Source organism: Drosophila bipectinata, chromosome XL (assembly GCF_030179905.1).
Source record: "Drosophila bipectinata strain 14024-0381.07 chromosome XL, DbipHiC1v2, whole genome shotgun sequence".
Lineage (NCBI taxonomy): Eukaryota > Metazoa > Arthropoda > Insecta > Diptera > Drosophilidae > Drosophila > Drosophila bipectinata.
In genome coordinates this window covers 1494212-1517014 of record NC_091734.1, presented here as the reverse complement: position 1 = coordinate 1517014, position 22803 = coordinate 1494212, and the positions used below count along the sequence as shown (strand labels likewise).

Sequence of the window (22803 nt, the reverse complement as noted above, 5' to 3'; positions counted from 1 at the left end):
CTAAGCGGATTTAAAAAGAAACACTGTTTTGTAATAAGGACAATGATATCCTTTGAATTGCATCCCAAGATTTTAAGAATTGAGCGAAAAAAAATCCAGTCCGATTTTAGCCTTTTTTCTAAGGGGTAACATCATGATTTTTGCCAAAATTTAAGACACAATTTTTTTGTTCGATTTTAAAAATCTTGTGATGCAGATCGAAGGATATTCATGTCCTGATTTAAAAATGGTATCGCTTTTGAAAATCCGTTCAGAAATGACCAAGATATGAGCTTGAAAAGATCCGCCATGGCGGCCACCTTGCGCCGAAAATTTCTCGAAATTCGTATGGGAGCTCATCTGAGGTACCAGGCGAACAGAAATCAGCAGAAGGTGGCTGAATCCAAGCAGTGCAAGCAGTTCAAGCAGTTTCCCCACCCCCCTCACCCTAGCTTCGACAGAAAAATTACACAATTGTCCCTTACCCGGCCCCATGGACCTCACATTCCCATGCTAGTTTCCCAAGCGGGACTTAATTGTTAGGACAATAAATAGTGGCCCCACCGTCTCCTTATTATATTTCCTGCATTTTTTATACGTTCTACTTTACTTAATGATGATTTTATAATCCTAAATTAGCAGTTTTGTTGCTTAATTAAAACAAATATTAAATATATAAAGGTAAAGGCAAGTGAAGGGTTAACCGTCGTAATTTGCAGTAAAACGGTACTATTGCCATGATGGCCAATCACAGCCTCCCAATTTGAGATCCACAACGGTGATTTCCACCTAATGATGGCAAAACTAAGGTTCCACACGTTGATTTTCTGCGCGTGTCACGACTTGGGGCTCTCGTGAGCGAAAATGTATGGGGACGGCGAGTCGTGCTCAGCTCGCGTGCCAAGTGCCGTTCGAAATCACTCCCGCTCTCCCACCACTGTTACAGCCGAATTGTCTACCTCTCCCCCTCTAATAATGATGGGTAGCAGCATCCCATTCTCCCCCATGGAGTATGATGCTGTGATCCCAATTCCATAAGGGTCAATGGGGGGGTAGAGTGCCACCACAGGGGGGGTTTCTCCCTTTCCCACACATGGCTAGCTCAGAAAAATTGATCTGAACTGCTTGCACTGCTTGAATCCGGCCACCTTCTGCTGATTTCTGTTCGCCTGGTACCTCAGATGGGCTCCCATACGAATTTCGAGAAATTTTCGGCGCGAGGTGGCCGCCAAGGCGGATCTTTCCAAGCTCATATCTTGGTAATTTCTGAATGGATTTCAAAAAGTGATACCATTTTGAAATCAGGACATTAATATCCTTCGATCTGCATCAAAATATTTTAAAAATCGAACAAAAAAATTTGGGCCGATTTTCGCAAAAAATCATGATGTTACCCCTGTCAAAAATGGCGAAAATGGGGTCGAAATTTTATTGTTCGATTTTTGAAATCTTGGGATGCAATTCGAAGGATATTGATGTCCTGATTGAGAAATGGTATTCTGTTCCTGAATCGGTTGCCAAATGACAAAGATATGCTGAAATCAAAAACCAAAGAAAACTGTTTTTTGTTGCATACTTTGAGGGGCTTTCTGGGAAGGAGGGATCGCGTCAGTATTGAGTCCCTGTCAGAAATTGCGAAAATCGGGCCGAAATTGGTTTGGCTGAATTTCCGCAATCTTGGGATGCAGTTCAAAGGATATCATTGTCCTTATTACAAAACAGTGTTCCTTCTCCAAATCCGCTTAGTATTGATTGAGATATTCGCTTTAGAAAAATCGTTTTTTGCTTTTTTGAAAAAAAATGGGATTTTCCCCTATGGGCCCACTGCGATGGCTATATCTTTTCCAATTCTCATCCGATTCTCAAGCGGAGTGTTTTAAACGATTTCTGGATCGATTTGCCACCATTCTGCATCAAAATCCCAACACAAAATATTTTTTCAATTTTTTGTCCATTTTTCCCGATGGGATCCCTGAAAATGGTGTTTTCCCCTATAGGACCCACTGCGATGGCTATATCTTCCCCAATTTTCATCCGATTCTCAAGCGGAGTGTTTTAAACGATTTCTGGATCGATTTGCCACCATTCTGCATCAAAATCCCAACACAAAATATTTTTTCAATTTTTTGTCCATTTTTCCCGATGGGATCCTTGAAAATGGGGTTTTCCCCTATAGGGCCCACTGCGATGGCTATATCTTCCTCAATTCTCATCCGATTCTCAAGCGGAGTGTTTTAAACGAGTTCTGGATCGATTTGCCACCATTCTGCATCAAAATCCTGAGACAAAATATTTTTTCAATTTTTTGTCCATTTTTCCTGATGGGATCCCTGAAAATGGGGTTTTTTCCTAAAGGGCCCACTGCGATGGCTATATCTTTCCCAATTCTCATCCGATTCTCAAGCGGAGTGTTTTAATCGACTTCTGGATCGATTTGCCACCATTCTGCATCAAAATCCTGAGACAAAATATTTTTTAGATTTTTTGTCCATTTTTCCGGATGGGATCCCTTGAAAATGGGGTTTTCCCCTATAGGGCCCACTGCGATGGCTATATCTTCCTCAATTCTCATCCGATTCTCAAGCGGAGTGTTTTAAACGAGTTCTGGATCGATTTGCCACCATTCTGCATCAAAATCCTGAGACAAAATATTTTTTCAATTTTTTGTCCATTTTTCCTGATGGGATCCCTGAAAATGGGGTTTTTTCCTAAAGGGCCCACTGCGATGGCTATATCTTTCCCAATTCTCATCCGATTCTCAAGCGGAGTGTTTTAATCGACTTCTGGATCGATTTGCCACCATTCTGCATCAAAATCCTGAGACAAAATATTTTTTAGATTTTTTGTCCATTTTTCCGGATGGGATCCCTTGAAAATGGGGTTTTCCCCTATAGGGCCCACTGCGATGGCTATATCTTCCTCAATTCTCATCCGATTCTCAAGCGGAGTGTTTTAAACGAGTTCTGGATCGATTTGCCACCATTCTGCATCAAAATCCTGAGACAAAATATTTTTTCAATTTTTTGTCCATTTTTCCTGATGGGATCCCTGAAAATGGGGTTTTTTCCTAAAGGGCCCACTGCGATGGCTATATCTTTCCCAATTCTCATCCGATTCTCAAGCGGAGTGTTTTAATCGACTTCTGGATCGATTTGCAACCATTCTGCATCAAAATCCTGAGACAAAATATTTTTTAGATTTTTTGTCCATTTTTCCTGATGGGATCCCTGAAAATGGGGTTTTTTCCTATAGGGGCCACTGCGATGGCTATATCTTTCCCAATTCTCATCCGATTCTCAAGCGGAGTGTTTTAATCGACTTCTGGATCGATTTGCCACCATTCTGCATCAAAATCCAGAGACAAAATATTTTTTAGATTTTTTGTCCATTTTTCCTGATGGGATCCCTGAAAATGGGGTTTTTTCCTATAGTGTCCACTGCGATGGCTATATCTTCCCCAATTCTAATCCGATTCTCAAGCGGAGTGTTTTAATCGAATTCTGGATCGATTTGCCACCATTTTGTATTAAATGAAGGACATTAAAGTCCTGATTCCAAAATGGTTTCCAGTTCGGATAAGAAATGGCTCGAATATCGTATATATGAAACCCCTCTACCAATGTCGTAGGTTTGGTTTAGAACTCGGCTAACATTTTAAAAATTCTAAATAAATGACAATTTGATGCATTTTTCTGATTTTAAGTCAAATAAAAATAGCATAGTAATTTTTTTTTGGAAATTTTTATATTTATTTTTATTAAATACATTTCGTTTGTTTCGTTTTGTTGAGTTTTTTTGTTTTGTTGCCGCTCCTCGTGTGTAATTACGTATTCGCTCTGTACTAATTGAATTAATCAGATATTTTAGGGTGCGATTTGAGAGATAGAGCTCTTTTTTGTATGTTTTTTCGTTTGTTTGGAATTCAAGGATCGGTTAGATTAATCCACAGACATAAGTACATTTATACACAACAAAAAAACGGAAGCGATATATCATTTGGATTCTGGATTGATTTTGTTTTCTTTTTTGGATTTTTTACGTTGCTACGGAAGCCTCAAAATATATATATTAATATATATATCGTATATGTATGTGGTTGCTGTTCGGTTTTTGTTTTCTATGGTTTTTCTATGTAAAGTTGAAATCTTAGCTTAGAAGTTATTGCAAATAAAATCATATTATCTGATCCGATCTGTCTGTGAGTGAGTTTTCTTTTGTATACTATTTTCTTTTATTTTAATTTTTTTATTTACAAAAGCCGTTTAGAATTTGGAGCAGCTTTCAACGGGGGGAAATCGCGGAAAACTGTCACTGGACTTGGCTCTTAATTATGGACAAAATCATGGTACAACTTAGATCTAAATTAGTCAAAATAATAGATATATGTATATATATTGCACTGCATCGGATTGCTTGAGTATTAGAAATTAGGCAACAATTAACACAGATTTTAACAAAAAATAAAACATACATAAATAATTAAATAAATATAATTAAAAAATAATATTCTAGATTAGTTTAATACTTTGGCACACACATATATATATGTATATATATATGGATATATAAACGTAAATTGGAAATCATTTTGCATTATTGCTCGGCGGTACAAAGGTGGAACAGAAAACTGCCAATATAATTAGTTAATTAATTAATTAATTAATTAGCATCTAGCACATCCTGCATATCTTTCTGGAACTGGAACCAAAAAACCATTGACTGCTCTTTTTTAATATCGTGTATATATATATATATATAGATGTATATATAGAAATATAAATAGTAAGTATATATCATTTAGCATTCATAATATATATATATATATATATATGCATATACATACATATATAGTTTTTGCCACCATCTTTTTTTAAATTTTTCGTTTTTTTTTTAAATTAGAAACTAACACTTAACCGACTTTTTCATATGCGTTGCTATATCCTTCCGATCCGATTTCGATTTCGTTTCGATCCTATATATTTTTGTTTTGTTTTTTTTTTTAACCAAAAAAGCGCTTTGAGCGTTCTATTTCGCGTATCCTTCTCCTTGTTATCCTTTTCATTATCCTTTTCATTTTTTCAACCTACAGCTAAGACCACAAAAAAAAAAACACATCCGACATCGCTTCAGGCTAAAGATAGTTCTCATCTATACATACTATATAGACATTATTTTTTTTTTTTCGATTTTCTTTAGTTTTTTTTTTGGTTTTTTAACATAAAATTAATCAACAAATTTTTAGAGTTGCTTGCTAAAACTTTTTCTTATAGTGTATACGTGCCCTAAGCCATTATCCATGCCTGTTTGTTAGTGTTTCTCGTTTCTCACTTTTTCTCTCAGTGTAAGATTTAAGCCAATTGTAGCCAAACAGGTATGGATATTCAAATTTTTTGTTGTTGTATGAATATGTATATGTGAGTGTGTGTCTGAGTGCTACGGAAAGTTGCATATAAGTTACTCAAGTTTTCTTCAAGTGTATGTGATAGTTGCAGAGTGTAGAGTGTAGAGTCTATTGGAATTCTACGTTTCCGGCGTAAAAACACATCTAAAAAATGCCCAACTGTCAAGTGCTCTTGTTTCCTCTACATACATACATATATATGCATTTTTTGTTTGTATATCATTTTGTATATATAATCATTGCATTTCATCATCATCATCATCATCATCATGTTTGTATATATGCTTTCTATATAAATATCCTTTTTTTTTTGTGGATTTTTTTTATTATTTGCTGGTATTGTCTGAATGTGCTACGTACTTTTAACGCTAAACTAGTATGTGTGGGTGTACTTGTTCTTCTTCTTCTTCTTATTGTTGTTGTAATAAAAAAAAAATTGGTGAAAAAAAAAACATTATTTGCAAAAATTTGCGTTTACAACTATTCGCATACATAACTAGTGCAATACAATGTTCACATATGTTTCCTAATATCCTCTACATGCTATTAATATGTTATTCTGTTTTTTGTTTTTTTTTTTTAAATCCTTGAATCCTAAAAATGTCCTTTTTAGAGCAACTGGGCTATAACCGGTTCAATGAGGCACATGTGCTCAGCACCGCGCACTGGCAACCGATTGAGGCAAAAGTGCCGGATCATCTCGGGCACCGTCTCGAAAGGACGACTGAATTGCCCCAAAATGTACTGGCCGGTTTCGTTGCGTTGTATCCTCATATGCATGAAGCCCTTGGCGCCCCTATAATAAAATAAATCATAAATTTTATTAATATTTTTTTGGTTTTTAAATAAAAGTTCATTAAACTTACTTGAGGGAGAGGGAGTAGTCCTGCTTGGTGGACTCGCAATTGCGAACTAAAAAGGATCCTTCAGCCAAAGGACGCAATGTGGTTTCTGCTTCGATTCGAGTAATGGCTCCATGATACCATCTAAGGGAATTTTGGAAAATATATATTAAATTTTAGATTTAGAACTAGAAGTAGTTATTAATTTTTGTTTCTTAGAGTGGTTATCCTTTTATTTTTAAAAATAATCAGGTATTTCAGACTTAATAAAAGGAAATACAATTTTCGAACTCGAATTATTATTTGAAGTCTCATTTTAAGAGTAGTTAGTCCTTGATTTTCAACATAAATGGACTTTTTGGACACAAGAAATAGAAGAAAATATCTATCTAACTCTTATTGTTATTTTAGTCTCTTTTTTTTAAGAAGTAAGTCTAATTTTTAAACAAGAATGGACTTTAAAGACAAAAAAAAAGGCAAAAATGAAATATTTCGAACTCGAATCGCTATTGTTATTCGCTTTTTCAACATGAATGGACATGTTATACCGAAAAAATGCATAAAAGTAAATGATTTCGAACTGGAACTATCGTTTTTAGTCTCTTTTCTAAAAGTGATTGACTTTTTTAAACATAAATGGACATATTAGGCACAAAATAATTAAAAAAAGCAATTTCGAGAACTATTTGGTATTTTTAAAAGTATTTTTTAGTTTTTTTTTAACATAAATGAACATCTTATACCGAAAAAAATGATTTTCGAACTCTACAGTCATTGTTATTCTCTTTTCTAAGAGTGATTGGCTTTTTGAAACGTACAAATATTGAAATGTTGGACACAAAATAATTTAAAAACAAAAATAATTTCGAGCTCTATTTGGTATTTTTAGTATTTCGTAGTATTTTTAGTCTTTTTTGAAAACGAATAAACGTGTAGAAGAAGAAAAAACAGAAGATCTCAAGCTCTGGTATAGAGAATCCTAACAAAAAGCCTAACAAAGAACTCCTTGATATTCAAGGATTAACCCTATTATCCTTTCAGTAAACCCCCCTACTCACCCCTGTCTCTCCAAGGGAATGCTGACATCAATCAGATCCACAGCCGTGACATATCCCTGGCAGAGATTCATGTTCAGCTCCTTGTTGCTGTTGAGTCCTCGCAGATCCAGGCTCCCGAACTGCTTCGTAGACTGGCGCGGCTCGTTCAGATTCAGGGTGAGGTTCTGACGGAAGAGAGCCGTATCTGAAAGGATAACAAGGATTAAGAAGAGCACTCATAGATGGAATATAGAAACTCACCCAATTTACTGGAAATCTTCTGATCGTCTCGCATGGAATGGCTGGAGGAGGCCTGGGAGATGCCACTGGACTCGGTGCTGTGCATCAGAAGGTTGTTGATCTCCGCCTGGTTGGCGCGCAGACGCCTCCTCAGCTTGGGCATGTCGAAGGGCAGCTCGCCCAGGTCCACGGACGTGGCACTGCCCGAGGTGCAGGCCGCCTCCTGTTGCAGGGTCTTGCGGCGCCTCAGCTTCGGCATATCGAACGGCAGATCCCGCAGATCCTGCGGCATGCCGCCACCTCCTCCGGCCGCTGCACCTGCCCCGCTGCCACTGCCACTGGCCAGGGTACCGCCGGCCGCAGTAGTCGCTCCGGACACGGAGGTGTCTGCCCCAATCAGTTGCAACTTGGGCAGGGTGAGGCGTTGCAGGGCCAGGCCGGCTTGGGTGGGCGGCTTTCCCTCCTCGCGGGAGTGCAGGGATATGCCGCTGTCCGATCCCAGGAGCTCATCGGCCAGCTGGAGCAGAGCCTTGTTGGGGGCACCTCCGCGATTCCCACGCAGTTGCTTCGAGGAGGCCCCAGTTCCAGCCAGGACATCCTCCTGGCCCGCTGGCCCCTGCTGCTGTCCTTGCACCTGGACCTGCACCTGCTGCTGCTGTTGCTGGGACTGCTCGGAGGCACTGGCCGAAGCCGGTTCTTGGGAGGATTTGTCCGAGATGGGGCTGAGGATGTGCAGCTTGGAGTGGAGCAGCAGGGGCGCCGGCCGCAGGGGATAGGCCACACTGGAGCCGGCACTGCCGTTCCCGCCACTGCCGCCACTCTCCGAGCTGTGGGAGCTGAGGGAGCTGGAGTGCCGCGACTCGGAGCTGGAGGTGCTCCGATTGCCCTCGCTGGTGCTGGAACGCAGGGACTCCATGCTGCCGCCGCTGCTCGAGGTGGCGATGCTCTCCGTGCTGCTGTAGTTGTGCCCGGGTATGCTCCCCTGGCCCTTGCCCGGTCGCTGGTGACCCCGGCGATGGTGATGATGATGCGGATGGTGGTGGCGCTGCGACGTGGACGAGCCCTGCGGCTGTCCCGCACCCTGGGCACTCCTCCGCAGCTCCAGCACCCTGCCCGACTCCAAGACAAACGAGCGTGGTCGTCGCGGAGCTGCCCCCGACACAGATCCCACTCCAGGTCCGGTACCGGGTCCACCGCCACCACCTCCTCCTCCGGCTGTGGAGGCCGAAGCGGAGGCCGAGCCGGATGCCGCGTTGGAGTTGGAGTTGGTGGAGGGCGGATTCACGTAGGCGCTGTCGGTGAGGCTGTTGTCGTTGCTGCTCCCGCCGCACATCTGCTGGTTCTTGATGGACTGCAGCGGCAGGCGGAGGTCCCGCAGCCGGGGATGGGCTGGATTGGCGGCGGGCAGGTTGGGGGCACTCCTAATACTGTTCATGTTCAGGTAGCGGTCGTGCTTGCCCGGAAACTTCATCGGCAACGGTGCCGTGGATGGCGGCGACGGCGTATAGCCCCTCACGGGTAGCTGCTGGGTGCTGCTGCTGCCGGATGGCTCACTGCCCTTGGGCGGATTGGGCGCCTGACCCTGGCTCTGGTTCTGATTCTGCTGGTCCACCTGGCTGAGTTGCAGCTTGCCCATTTCGGCCTGGACGTGATGCACCTGGACCTGCGCCTCGCCAGCCTGCTCCTGGAGCGCCTGGTTCTTGGAGTTCTTGGCCCGTTTGCAGTCGCCGGAACGGGTTTTGGGAGCCAGTGCCTCCGTATTGCCATTGTTGGTGAGCTGCAGCAGCACGGAATGATTGGTGATGCGATCCACCTCGTCCAGGTCATCGTCCGACTTGGCAATCTTGCAATCGAAGGCCGTCTCGTAGATTTGCCGGCGACTGCGGCTGCCCATGATGTCCTCCTCTGAGTCGACCGTGTCCTCCGAGTCCTCCGTATCCTCTTCGTCTCCGTCACCGTCTCTGTCGTCTTCGTCGTCGTCGTCGTCGTCGTCCCCCTCCTCCGCTTCCGCCTCCCCCTCGTCGTGGTTGGACGTCCCGTAGAGATCTAGGGCGTTTGCCGGCGTTTGGTTCGTTGATGGCTGGATGGCGCACTCGGCGCATTCATGGACGCCATGCGGATGGACATAGAAGATGCTGCGTGGCCGGAAGTACTCCTCCTCGAGATCATCGCCTCCGCCTCCGGCTTCACCACGGCTACCCCGGCCGCCGGAGGAGGATGGTGGGGCGGCGATGCAGGCTCCGCACACGGCTACTGGTCCGAGCAGGCGGTGCGGTGGCATCGGCTCAATACCAGCAACTAGTCCTTGTCCTGGTCCTGGTCCGGGTCCTGGTCCTTGTCCTGGAACTGAGGATGAAACAGGAGCTGGTGGTGGTGGGCAGCACTTGAGGAGCTCACCCTCGCCGGCGTCGCAATGCTGCAGTTGCAGTTGTAGCTCACTTCCGGTGGAGTTGCTGCCGGTTGGGTGGCGGGGCTGGACGTTGCACGTCTTCCGGACGAGGGCCAAGGCCCGGGCGTGCCACTCGCGCCGCTTGAGGCACTCGCTGCAGTCGGACTCCTCGGAGGTGCTGGTGCTCGGTGTCTCGCACCGTATTATGTGGACGCCCTCCTCCGTGAAGCTGTACCGCTTGGGTGTGGCCTGGTTCTCTGGATCTAGATCTAGATCCAAGTCCTTTAGCTCCTGCTCCTGCTCTGGATCCTGGCCGTCCTGTTCGGGGGGCTCTGGCAACTCCTCCTGGGGCTGGGGCACATCCAAGCTAGAGCTCTTCCTGTAGGCCGCTGGCTGTTGGGCGGCAGTCTGTTGCGGCGGTTCGCTGGCCGTCGACTGGCGACTCTTAAGCTTGATCTCCTCCCTATCCCTATCCCTATCCCGGTCCTTATCCTTGTCCTTGTCCTGGCGGCTCTTGAGCAGATCCGAGTAGTAGTAGGGCGAGGGCTGGCGCTTGCTGTGCTCCGCGGTGGCAACAGTCAGCTTCCTGGGACTTCGTTGCAGTTGCGGCGGCAGGGGCCGCACCAGATCGTCGGTTATGGAGTCCGGGGAGTTGAGTCCTGCCGCTGGTAGCACGGATTGTGGCACTGGGGGAGGTGCTGGTATCGGTCCGGCCGGAGGTCCTGTTAGAGTTCCGGGTAGAGTGCCAGGCAGAGGAGCTGCAACTCCAACTGGCAGAGGTGGCTGCTCAACTTCCTCGTCTATATCAGCCTCGTCGTCCGAGGATTTCGGGGCAGAAGAGTCTGTAATTAAAGGATATTGATAATTAATTAATTAATTAATTATTTTTAATTTTAAATAAAACTCTATAATTAATTAAGCTTCGCACAAACTAATTAACAAACTTTCAGGCCAAGAAAGAAAGCCTGTTGAGGTTCATTAGGTCCTGCAAGGTCTCGGGTGATGGTGCAACTGCAAGTGGCCACCAATTAGAAGGACGAAGGACACAAGCCCACCATCTGCCATCTGGCATCTGGCATCCGGCAAGGATGGAACTTTTCGCGCTGCGGCGACTTCGATTAGCCAAGCGTAAAATGGAAAATGGCAGAGACTCTGATTAAGGGCTGCACTGCAAAAACGAATCCTTGCCAAAGGACTCTTCCAGTTGAGGAGGAGGCGACGGCGAGGGCGAGGGTGAGGGCGAGGGCGAGGCGGAGGCGTCAGCCAAGCGCCAAATAGACTGCGTCAACTCCATTTGCGTTTCAATTGCGAGTCCTCGGGCGCCGCAGTGTCGTCGCTGCGACTTAATTAGAAACTGTCAGCGCTGCCTCCCAGCCTGCCACAGCCTCCCAGTTTCGGGTTAAATATATATATTTATTTTATATATATTTTTAACATCTACCTAGTATTTGTGTTGGATTTATAGTGGCTTGTGGGCAAGCTTAAAATTATCCAACAGGCAGAGGTCTTTCATTAAGAAACAAGAAAGCAAAGCTAACTTCGGGCGGAGCCGAAGTTGATATACCCTTGCAGCTAAAACCGGATATATATCGCAAACATCGGATATAGTTGGCCGATCCTTATGGGAATATGAATATATAATCCAATTTATTACAATACAAAATCTAAAAAAAGTCTCAAGCTTCTATCTTCAAAAATACCAAAGTTGGTATTTCTACCAAAAACCATTTCCGATCGTACAGTTATATGTCAGCTATAAGATATAGTCAACCGATCGTTATGAAATTTGGTAGATCGGATAAACTGACCAAAAATAGAATGTGTACCAAGTGCCAGCTTTCTATCAACAAAAAAAAAGAAAGTTGGGTCATTTCCGATTGTTCAGTTATATGGCAGCTATAGGATATAGTCGGCCGATCCTTATGAAATTCCTTATGGAAATTCCTATAATTCCTTATTCCGATCCTTATGGCATGTCGTATTAGGTTGCCAAAAAAAGCTCTCACCTAAAATTTGAACTCTCTAACTTTAAAAACACCAAAGTTATACCATTTCCGATCAATCAGTTATATGACAGCTATAGGATATAGTCGACCGATCCGGGCCGTTCCGACTTATATACTGCGTGCAAAGGAAAGAAGGATGTGTGCAAAGTTTCAAGACGATAGCTTTAAAACTGAGAGACTAGTTCGCGTAGAAACAGACAGACGGACAGACAGACGGACAGACAGACGGACAGACGGACAGACGGACAGACGGACAGACGGACATGCTCATATGAACTCAGGAGGTGATCCTGATCAAGAATATATATACTTTATAGGGTCGGAGATGTCTCCTTCACTGCGTTGCACACTTTTGACCAAAATTATAATACCCTCTGCAAGGGTATAAAAATATCAAGGAATGATTACAAGTTTCTGGAGAAAGACTTAGTTTGGCTTTAAGATTCATTTTTTGGGGGGAAGTTTGTCTCTAAATATTCGTTTTTTTAGTTTTAAAATTAATAATACATGTTTAATAAATCATGAAAATTTCCTTCTTCTTGGGTAAGGATAAAATACATAAATATTGTGTATAGATTAATAACAAAATCTTAAGAAACAATTCAAATAGAAACTGGTCTTTGGTAATTAAGATTCTCTAGCAAAGTTTCTTCAAGAAAGATCTATAAACTTTTTTAATAAAACCTTCAAAAATGGTCTAAAAATATTGAAATATTATGTTGAAAGTTAATAAAACGTGTGTTTTTGAGACAAATATTTAAGACCTATAATTTAAAACTATTTGTTTATCAAAAATAGTCTTAAATATGAGAAAGTTAAAAGCTAAAAGCTAAAAAGCTTGGTTAGCTACCAAGTTCTTCAAGCTAAAAATGTCAACAAAAAATTATTTAAAATACTATCTAAATACAAAATAGTCTCAATAATAAAATAAAAACATTGTTTAGCTTACTAAGCACTTTCCTAAAAATACTAGTTTTTCTGAAGGTTTCCATGTAACATGTGTTTAATGTTTTATGACAATATCACCTATCACCAATAATATTAAATACAATTTTTATTTAAATAAAAAAAGTTCAAATTTTAAAAGATTTAAAAAAGAAAAGTAAATTAAAAAATAGAGACTTCTTAACCTTTTTTCCAACTCCCCCCTTACTGTAGTACCTATATATTTCTCATATCAAGTATCCGCCCAGTAGTCCCTGCTGGTAATGTCTGGTAATTATATCATCCCTGCTCACCTGAATTGTATTGGCTATTCCTTTTGTCCTTTTTTAGATTTCCGTTGTTGTTGTTGTAGGTGGAGTGTCTCTGTTGTTGTTGCTGCTGCTGTGGCACGCAACGTGGCGTTGGCAATGTTTGTTGCAACTGTTGTTGCAATTGTTGCTGCTGCTGTTGCAGTTGCTGCTGCTGCTGCTGCTGTAGCTGATGTTGGTGCCTCAGGTGGAGTTGCAGTTGCAACTGATGCTGCTGATGGGCCCGCTTGTGGCTCGGATTGGAGCGCCTCTTGGCCTTCTTGTGGTAGACCTTCTTGTGCTGCCGCGTATCCTTCGGATCCGAATATCCTTCGATCAGCTTCACCGATGCCTGCTTGATGTTGCTGTTCGGCAGCGGTGGATGTTGCAAGGTGGCACGTTGCTGCAGTTGTTGTTGTTGCTGCTGTTGCTGTTGCACTCCCACTGGCAATGTATTGTTGTTGTTGTGATGATGGCTGTGCGTATTGCTGGCAATGTTGTTGTTATTGTTGCCGATTTGTTGCAAGTGTTGTTGTTGCTGCTGCTGATGCGGCAATGTGGCAAGTGGAGCAGGCAATGGCGGGGCTACTGATGTTGCCGCTGCAGCTGATGATGGTGGTGGTGCTGCTGCTGCTGCTACTGCTGATGTTGCAACTGTTGCTGGTGGTCCTCCTCCTGGTGCTGCTGATGTTGCTGGTACTGCTGCTGCAACTGCCCCTGGTACTTGCAACGCTTGTTGGGCTTCGCCAAACGGCAGCTGTTTGGAACAAAGAACGAATTAGCTTTTGTTGCTCACTAATTTGATTTGCATTTCAATTTCGAATTTCTTTTTTCAATTTAATTGAAAAAGAATTGCAAATAAAAGCAAAAAAAAAATAAATAAATGAAAAGGCCACCAATGCCAGCCCGGAATGTGCGTGGCCAACTCGTTTATAGAACTTGAAGGGTTTCCCCAATGGTAGAAAGAGGTAGAGAGGTAGACGGCTAGTGGTAGATGGTATATGCTATCGAGGTTTAACAGCCCAATTGAGCCACCCTAGAAACCAATCTATAAAATCGTAACCACCCTAGGAGTGGGGGGGTCTAGCTACCTGGCCTTTTCTGGAGGTCTTAGGAAATAACTAAAGTATTATCTAATTTATTATACTCTTTCTACATACATAGGTATCAGACTGATACTATCAGTGCGCCCCTTTTATTAAATAAAATATAAAAAATAATCCAAAAATAATCCAAAAATAATTCGAATTTTAATTTATTTTATTTGGCCCTGCTTAAGTGCCACCTATGAGAATCGAGGAGGAGGGCACTGCTTTTATTAATTAATTTTTTTTTATTTATGAATTATTTTTCATAAAAAGTCAATTTTAATTTTTTTTATTTTAATTTCTTAGCCCTGCTTAAGTGCCAGCTATGAGAATCGAGGAGGAGGGCGCTGTTTTTTTTTTTTTATTTATTTTTTATTTCTTACAAAAATACGTATAAAATAGAACTGAACCATCAAAAAAAGCACAGCTTTGCTGTTTTTGAAGGAAGAAGGTTGCGATTTTCATAGGATTATATTATAAAAGATAATATAGTAATTATTACTACCTTAGTGCATTTTAAAAGGCACCTATTCTTGCTTCTCTCAACCTATTTTAAAGACCCTAACCCTTCATTTCATTATTAATACAACCAGATATTAAAAATCCCCTTTTCATTAATCAATAATCCTTTCAATTATAATTCCTAAAAGTTTTGAAAACTTTCAACTTGAAGTACTCCCCATTTAATGTTCAATATCGTCCACATTTTTGCTCTGAACTTGATATGAACGTGAATGGAAACTAATTAACGAGAAAATGATGGACATTTGCGAGGAAAATTGAAAACAAAGCACCCATACAGACAGTTGCTAGGTAATGGATTTTCCCCTGGATTCGATCTTTTGATTTGTCAGAATGAATGATTGATGGATGAATGGTTGGATAGATGGATAGATGGTTGGTTGGTTGGATTTCAAGTGGAAGAGAAAACAAACCAAACACACTTGGTTGCTTGGCTCTCATAACAATTCGATGTCAATCACAATGACCGGATGTTCCTGGATGCCATTTCCACTGACAAATGGCCATCAGGGACATCAAGGAAATGCCACACTTTGGTGACATTAACGTAGCCCCAATGTTAGGCCATTATGTTCCGAACATAAATTTCCGCTAACACGGCCAGCCTGTCCAAATGGCCAACAAGGACCAAGGATGAGAATTTTCAATTAAAACTCATAAATTACAAGTGAGTGGCGATGTAAGGATATCTTCAGTTTTAATGAATTTGAATACTACTCCCTGGCAGCAGGATATCACATGTTTAAATATTTGCCTTTGATTATTCAATGCTTATACCAGACTCGAAGGACTCCAAGGACATCCTCTAACAAGCACGTTTACATTTTTTCCATTTGAAATAATGAAAACTTGTCTGCGTTTGTTGCCGCAGCAACGTGATTTTTATGCCAACTTTAATGAAAAAGCGACGCAATCGTCGTTATTGGTGGTTATCCTGTTGGGGTTAGGGGGTCCTTTCCCATCCACCCATGTACTGTCTCCACTGTCTGTACAGTCTGTCCTGTCTGCCAGCCTTTTGTCTAACTGCCTTCGTCCTCAGCCTCTCAACTCCTGACAGACTAATGCTGAATAAGAGCTCCTGTTTGGACATCCCCCCAGTAACTTGGCAAAAATTATCTAAGAGTATCTGATGATTTAATGCACTGAGAATAAATTTATTTAATCAAATTTTAGTTAATAGATAAATAAACAACTAACGGAAAATTAAGAAAAAATTAGGGTTAGTTCTAAAAACAAGAGATTTAAAAGATGAGTCTGTCTTTTAGGATTTATCTTTTTAAAATATTTTAAATCCTTTTTTGATTAATTTGGTTGCTTGTTTTTATTTGTCCTTTATTTTTGATCTCACTTTAAGCTCATAGAACCCATTATCTAGTGCAATTCTATATCATTCCCCCCCTAAGCTAGACAGACAACAGGACGTATGAGTGATATTTAAGCTGAAGCTGTCTCTTCTGGCGTTTTCTTGCCTTTTGAGGATGGGATGAGTTGGAGAGTTGGTTGAAGGAAAAAAATTTATATGGAAACCATGGCCATAGCCATAGCCAAGTTATTGAAATAAACAAAAGTACACACACACATAAACACACACATATAAACACATAAACACAAACGTGTCCTGGCTGCGGCTTTTGTGTTTTTGGAGTTGTTGTTTTGCTGGAAACTCTGGTTGTTGGCTGAGTTATCGTTGAATATTACTCCATGGAGAGTAATAGCAACAACTGTAAAAGCCAAACCATACTCCTCCCCCCCAACCCCCTCAATTTTTTTTTTTTTTTGGCTCCATCCTCCTCCTGTTTTCAAAGCCCCACTTCAAAGCCAGACGTTCCACATATCGAAAAATGTCGCGCTCGCTCGCTGCCATTAAAACGTGAGCTGCCACCGAAAAAAAATGGCAAGAAAAAAAAAACAGCCGTAACAATGGCTCAAATGCACTGAGAAAAATTGGATATTTATGATTTAAAATGCTACATCCTTCTTGTATTTAAGATTTAATACATTTTCTAAGGTTTTTAGCTACTTTCTTCTTCTAATTATTTTTTAAAACCTTAAAACCCTCTAATATTTCTTCAAGTGCATACCCCCCACACACCTACACTGACACACACACACACACATGCTTAGTAAAAGCTATTATGGCATCATCACATGGCTCTGGACACGCGTCTCGCGCCCCATCTCTCTCACACACATGCCTCTGTTTATGGCAAACAAAAGTCATGAGATAGAATTACATTAATAACCGCCCAGGAGAGAAAGAGATGGGGCTACAAAAAAAAAATAAACAAAAAAAATATGAAAAAAAAAAACTGAACAGCAAAAGGCGCTAAACGTTATCGCTTTGGGCCATTTGCAGTATGAATATTTTGCAGAGGGGGGCAGGGGCGGTGGCGGGGGCAGGAAGAAAGCTGGAGAAAGCCAGGAAAATTGGCAGGAAAATCTAGGGAAATTATTCAGGCAATTTCAAAGGACTTAAACTAACTGATTGGCTCTCATAGTTAAGACTAATAAGGTTTATAGGAGCTTAAAATAAAAGTTGATTACTTTAATTACTTAAATAAATTATTTTAAAAAGAATTATAATCATAAAAATATCAGAGGTTTTTTAAATTTATTATTAAAGCTACTTTTGAGATAAAAAGTATACACTTTCTTTAATTTATGAATGTATTTTTGAATTATTGGCTTTGAATAATTTTTTTTAAAAAGAAAAACTATATGATACCCGGTACTTCTGATACATATGTCAATGTATGTATACTCTTTGTAGTCTCTCTGATATAAAACTAGTGTTTTTAAATATAAATTGCAAGGAAAAATAATATTATTTTTTTAATAATAGTTTAAATAATATAAACTATCAATAATTTCTCCCTTATGATATTAAATTTTAAAATTAATGGCCAAGAATACAGGAGAAGGCTACCACAAGTACCGGGTATAGTTATATTTTCCAGTATTTAAATAATAACCATAATTATATAAGGTATTATTCGTGAATATAGATTAAAACATTGACCAAAATAGCTTCAAATCATATAATAAAATAATAACTCCTTTTCTGAGAAAATCTTGTAGGAAACTTCATCAATATCCTTACAATATCCTCCAAAATTAGCTTTGATTTATTTTTTCCTTCAATTTCAGCAAACAATATAGCCTTCTTATTCAATTATTACCTTAAAAAAATATTCTACAAAAAAGCTTAGCCGAAATATAAGTACATATCCTTGGCACTGATTTAGCAAGCCAGCAGCTAAATCCTGCCACTCCTGAGGGTCCTTGCCGCAAATCTTATTTATGTGGCACGAAGGCAGCAGCAGCAAGGCAAGCCAATGAGGCAGCAAGGCATTCCTCGACGGGCTAAACAAATTTCAATAAAATGAATTTCAAGTGCTGTTGTATTTACGAGATTCGACTTTTGGTTTCTGTTTCTCTCTCTTGTTTTTTTTTTTTATTTCCTCCTGCTTTTTATGGGAATGCCTCATGCGGCGCTTGTGCCTCTCTGGGCTTTCATTTTCATTTTTAGTGGCAATATGCAAGAGGGAACAAAACACAACAAATATTTCCGTATGGGCCATAAAAAAATGCCAAACAGCAGGCTGTAGCCTCAAAGGACCTAAGGTCCTGGGAATGAGAATCAAAAAGGCAGCTTTTGATTTGTGGCACGAGGAATTTGCTGCAGCCTGAGGTTATCTTAGGGCCGCTATCTTGCTTGGATTTTTGGCTTTAAGTGTTGGCCAGAAAAAATAGCCAAAAAATAAAGGATTTTTTTCGGCTTAAAACATAGCTCACTAAGTAGTCCTTTTTTTAGCCTTTTTTTCTCTCTCTGGTTGACCATTTTTTGTTGACCTCCTGCTGGGCAACTGGCTCCTGGCTCCTGGCTCCTGGCAGTTTTTTATGTTTGTTTGTTTTTTGTTTTCCCGCCCATTTATTTTTCCCGCCCTTGTATATTTTTCCCTTCATATTATACAATTTTTTTTTTTTCTGCAATATTTCTCCAATAGTCCGTGCATTGTTTGGACCGTGGCTTTGTTTGACCAACCGGCCAGTATCCTGGCAGGATAAACAGTCAAGGATATCAAGGGGTGAGTGGCTTTTCATTAACGCATTGCTTACTCTGCTCGTGCTCGGGATATGCAACTCATCATCATGGTGGCCAGAGGGCCGAAAAAAGTCCATGGAGCGTGCAGTTTATCAATTAGCTGTCCAGAGCAGTTAATTGTCCTTCGTCCTGCCAACCATCCTGGCAACCATTCAACCATCAAGCCAATCTACCAAACCCACCAATCTAAACAAACAACCCCCCACCGCCCCAAAAGTGCGACCCACTTAACTAGCAAAAGGATGCTGAAGGATAACCGGATATACAGACAGGATACACGGTCTACACAGGCTATATACACAGGATATACAGGATATAGAAAAGTACTTACAAATTCTGTTTGCGGACTGGGAGCTATCCAGTGCTCAGGATTCGCTGGTATCGCCTCCGCCAGGCACGGATCGAAGCTGGACGGTCGTTTTTTAACAAAGTCTACGGGCAGGCTGTAATCATCACAGATGGCAATCTAGAAAGTGAAGAAAGTCGAGGGGAAAGAATTCCGTTGAAATTTAATTAATTACAGATGACAGGTTACTGGTTACTAGAGAGTGTTTAAGAGAACTTAATTAGGGCAGCTGCCTGCAGGTGTTGTAGGTTTTAGGTTTTACTTTTAGTTATTAAACTATGCCTTAGGGTTTCAAAGCCTGACTTTGATATTGAAACTTTAAGAATGATGTTATTCCTTAAATACATTATAGAACTATACTTATACTATACTATACTATAGAACTTACTTATAGAAAAATACATACATTTTACTCCTGAAAGTCTTAAAAATATGTATTTTTTTTATATTGTTTTATAACTCAGGGAATCTAAAGCAAAAGCTCTGATAATGAGATAGTATTTGGTAGTATTTATCAAAGAAGTCTTTCTTTTATTTTATATTTAAATATTACTAGATCTTTTTTAAGATTAACATTTATATTTATTTTAAAAAGGTTAGCTAATGTTTAGTTTAGCATTTATTTAATATTTTAGTATGAAATAGTTAAGGCTTTAGGGTATTGGCTTTAAGGTATTATTTTTGAGAAAAGAACGGTCACTTTACGATTTCCCGGCATCAGAGATCAGTGCTGCCAATTTGTTTCCTCTTTTGTAAGGATTTATGTTATTTATTTTTGTTGTAATAATGGTTTTCACTTAAAATATTATATATTTTAATATTGCAAATAAATGATTATAAAATCATTGTGTTATTATAAAGAGTTAAAAATGCTTTAATTTATGAAAAACGATCCTAACTTTGAAAAAAAGCTTGGCAGCACTGTACATAATCATTTTAAAAATTAGGATAAAAAGGAAATAAAAACTGCATAGCCTATAACATAATTAAAAAACTTAAAAAATCAAGTAAACTCTACATTATGAAGAAAACTAATTACCAAAAAAAAAAATAAATAAAAAACAGAACTTGAAAACCTAATTACCAATAATCTGTTATGTCTGCTCTTAATGTCTTCCTCGACCAAGAAACTCTACCAAAATAACCATAATAAGTTTTGGTCTAAGCCGGTAATTTGTTTTTTGGCTTTAATCTTTACCAATTCATTTCCATCAGTTGGCTAAGCTTTTGGCCAAAAACGAACAACAACCAAAAAACGCCCCAAAAACCCAGACCCTTTTTTTTTTTGCTTTTCTTCACTTAACGTTAATTGCAATATTCAAGACATTTTCCTTTGGCAGCAACAATGCTTTCATACATTTGCATCATCTGGACGCCTGGCTTTTTATTTTCACCTGGCTAACACACACACTACATACAGAGAGAGAAAATTTGGGGGGGGTGGAAAGCCCCTCAAACCACCAAACAAAAGAAGCTCACAAAATCCTTTAGCATCGTCGCCATTTTTAATTGTAACTGTAATTTAGCCATTGTTGTACACTTTTGATGACGCAGACTTTCAGCCAAAATGGCAAGAGTCTGCCAACTGGGCTTAAAACAGATACCTTACCAAAGGGTGGGGACGGGGTGGTGTATGGGTGGGTGTGGGTGGCACACACTTGAGGTGCACGTGTCGTGGCGTTCGTTATTGTTTTTCCTCCTTGCATGCATTTATTTTTCCTTTTTTTTCTGCTTTTATTTCTCAAGGGTTCAAGGATATTCTCTGCGCATAAAAATATATGTGTATTATTTTCTATTCCTACAAGAAATAACCAGAAATAGCCACGCAATTGACGTAGAATCTACGTCGTAGATGTTGCCTTTTTATTGACCGCCGGGCTTTCAAAAGTTTTAGACACCTGCCACGAGGTACAGTGTTTTGTACTTATTCTAAGGGCTTTCGGCTTATTTTCAACATTTTTGGTAAATTTTGTTTACTGGTTTTGATGCAGACTGTCTCTAAATTGGCCTACAAATTGTTAAAAGGATTATTTTTAAGAATCGGGCTTAAATTGGCAAAGATATAGACATCGGAAGGAGCCATATGGGAAAAACACGATTCTAGCAGGGGTATCCCCAGGAAAATTTTGAAAAAAATTGAAAACTTATTTTGTGTTAGGATTTTGATGCAGAATGACGGAGAATCAACCCACAAATGTTTTAGGTATTCCCCACAAGGATCGGATAAGAATTGGCAGAGATATAGACATCGGAAGGAGCCATGTACGAAAAACACGATTCTGGCAGGGGTATCCCCAGGAAAATTTTGAAAAAAATTTCAATTTTCGACCCACAAATGTTTTAAGGTATTCCTCTTAAGGATCGGATAAGAATTGCCAGAGATATAGACATCGGAAGGGGCCATATACGAAAAACACGATTCTGGCAGGGGTATCCCCAGGAAAATTTTGAAAAAAATTGAAAAAATATTTTGTGTCAGGATTTTGATCCAGAATGACGGGGAATCGGCCCACACATGTTTTAAGGTATTCCCCATAAGGATCGGATAGGAATTGCCAGAGATATAGACATTGGAAGGAGCCATGTACGAAAAACACGATTCTGGCAGGGGTATCCCCAGGAAAATTTTGAAAAAAATTTTAAAAATATTTTGTGTCAGGATTTTGATGCAGAATGACGGGAAATCGGCCCACAAATGTTTTAAAGTATTCCCCACAAGGATCGGATAAGAATTGGCAGAGATATAGGCATCGGAAGGAGCCATGTACGAAAAACACGATTCTGGCAGGGGTATCCCCAGGAAAATTTTGAAAAAAATTTTAAAAATATTTTGTGTCAGGATTTTGATGCAGAATGACGGGAAATCGGCCCACAAATGTTTTAAGGTATTCCCCACAAGGATCGGATAAGAATTGGCAGAGATATAGACATCGGAAGGAACCATGTACGAAAAACACGATTCTGGCAGGGGTATCCCCAGGAAAATTTTGAAAAAAATTGAAAAAATATTTTGTGTCAGGATTTTGATGCAGAATGACGGGAAATCGGCCCACAAATGTTTTAAGGTATTCCCCACAAGGATCGGATAAGAATTGGCAGAGATATAGATATCGGAAGGAGCCATGTACGAAAAACACGATTCTGGCAGGGGTATCCCCAGGAAAATTTTGAAAAAAATTGAAAAAATATTTTGTGTCAGGATTTTGATGCAGAATGACGGAGAATCAACCCACAAATGTTTTAAGGTATTCCCCACAAGGATCGGATAAGATTTGGCAGAGATATAGACATCGGAAGGAGCCATGTACGAAAAACACGATTCTGGCAGGGGTATCCCCAGGAAAATTTTGAAAAAAATTGAAAAAATATTTTGTGTCAGGATTTTGATGCAGAATGACGAAGAATCAACCCACAAATGTTTTAAGGTATTCCCCACAAGGATCGGATAAGAATTGGCAGAGATATAGACATCGGAAGGAACCATGTACGAAAAACACGATTCTGGCAGGGGTATCCCCAGGAAAATTTTGAAAAAAATTGAAAAAATATTTTGTGTCAGGATTTTGATGCAGAATGACGGGAAATCGGCCCACAAATGTTTTAAGGTATTCCCCAC

At 40.4% G+C, this 22803-nt stretch overlaps 2 protein-coding genes across 2 annotated transcripts in view; both read right to left on the bottom strand.

The window, feature by feature from the left end:
- Positions 1-22803, bottom strand: part of LOC108120146 (box C/D snoRNA protein 1) — a 142159-nt gene that overhangs the window by 32938 nt on the left and 86418 nt on the right. The window lies entirely within an intron of this gene.
- hwt (heavyweight) overlaps positions 5699-22803 on the bottom strand; it is a 55970-nt gene continuing 38865 nt past the window's right edge. Inside the window, exons 4-9 of the mRNA XM_017231490.3 lie at positions 19173-19307; positions 13133-13883; positions 7521-10730; positions 7281-7464; positions 6247-6366; positions 5699-6176 (exon numbers count right to left, since the gene is read on the bottom strand). Of these exons, the coding sequence (XP_017086979.2) occupies positions 5990-6176; positions 6247-6366; positions 7281-7464; positions 7521-10730; positions 13133-13883; positions 19173-19307 (4587 nt within the window). The 3' untranslated portion in view covers positions 5699-5989. The remainder of the gene's footprint in view (positions 6177-6246; positions 6367-7280; positions 7465-7520; positions 10731-13132; positions 13884-19172; positions 19308-22803) is intronic.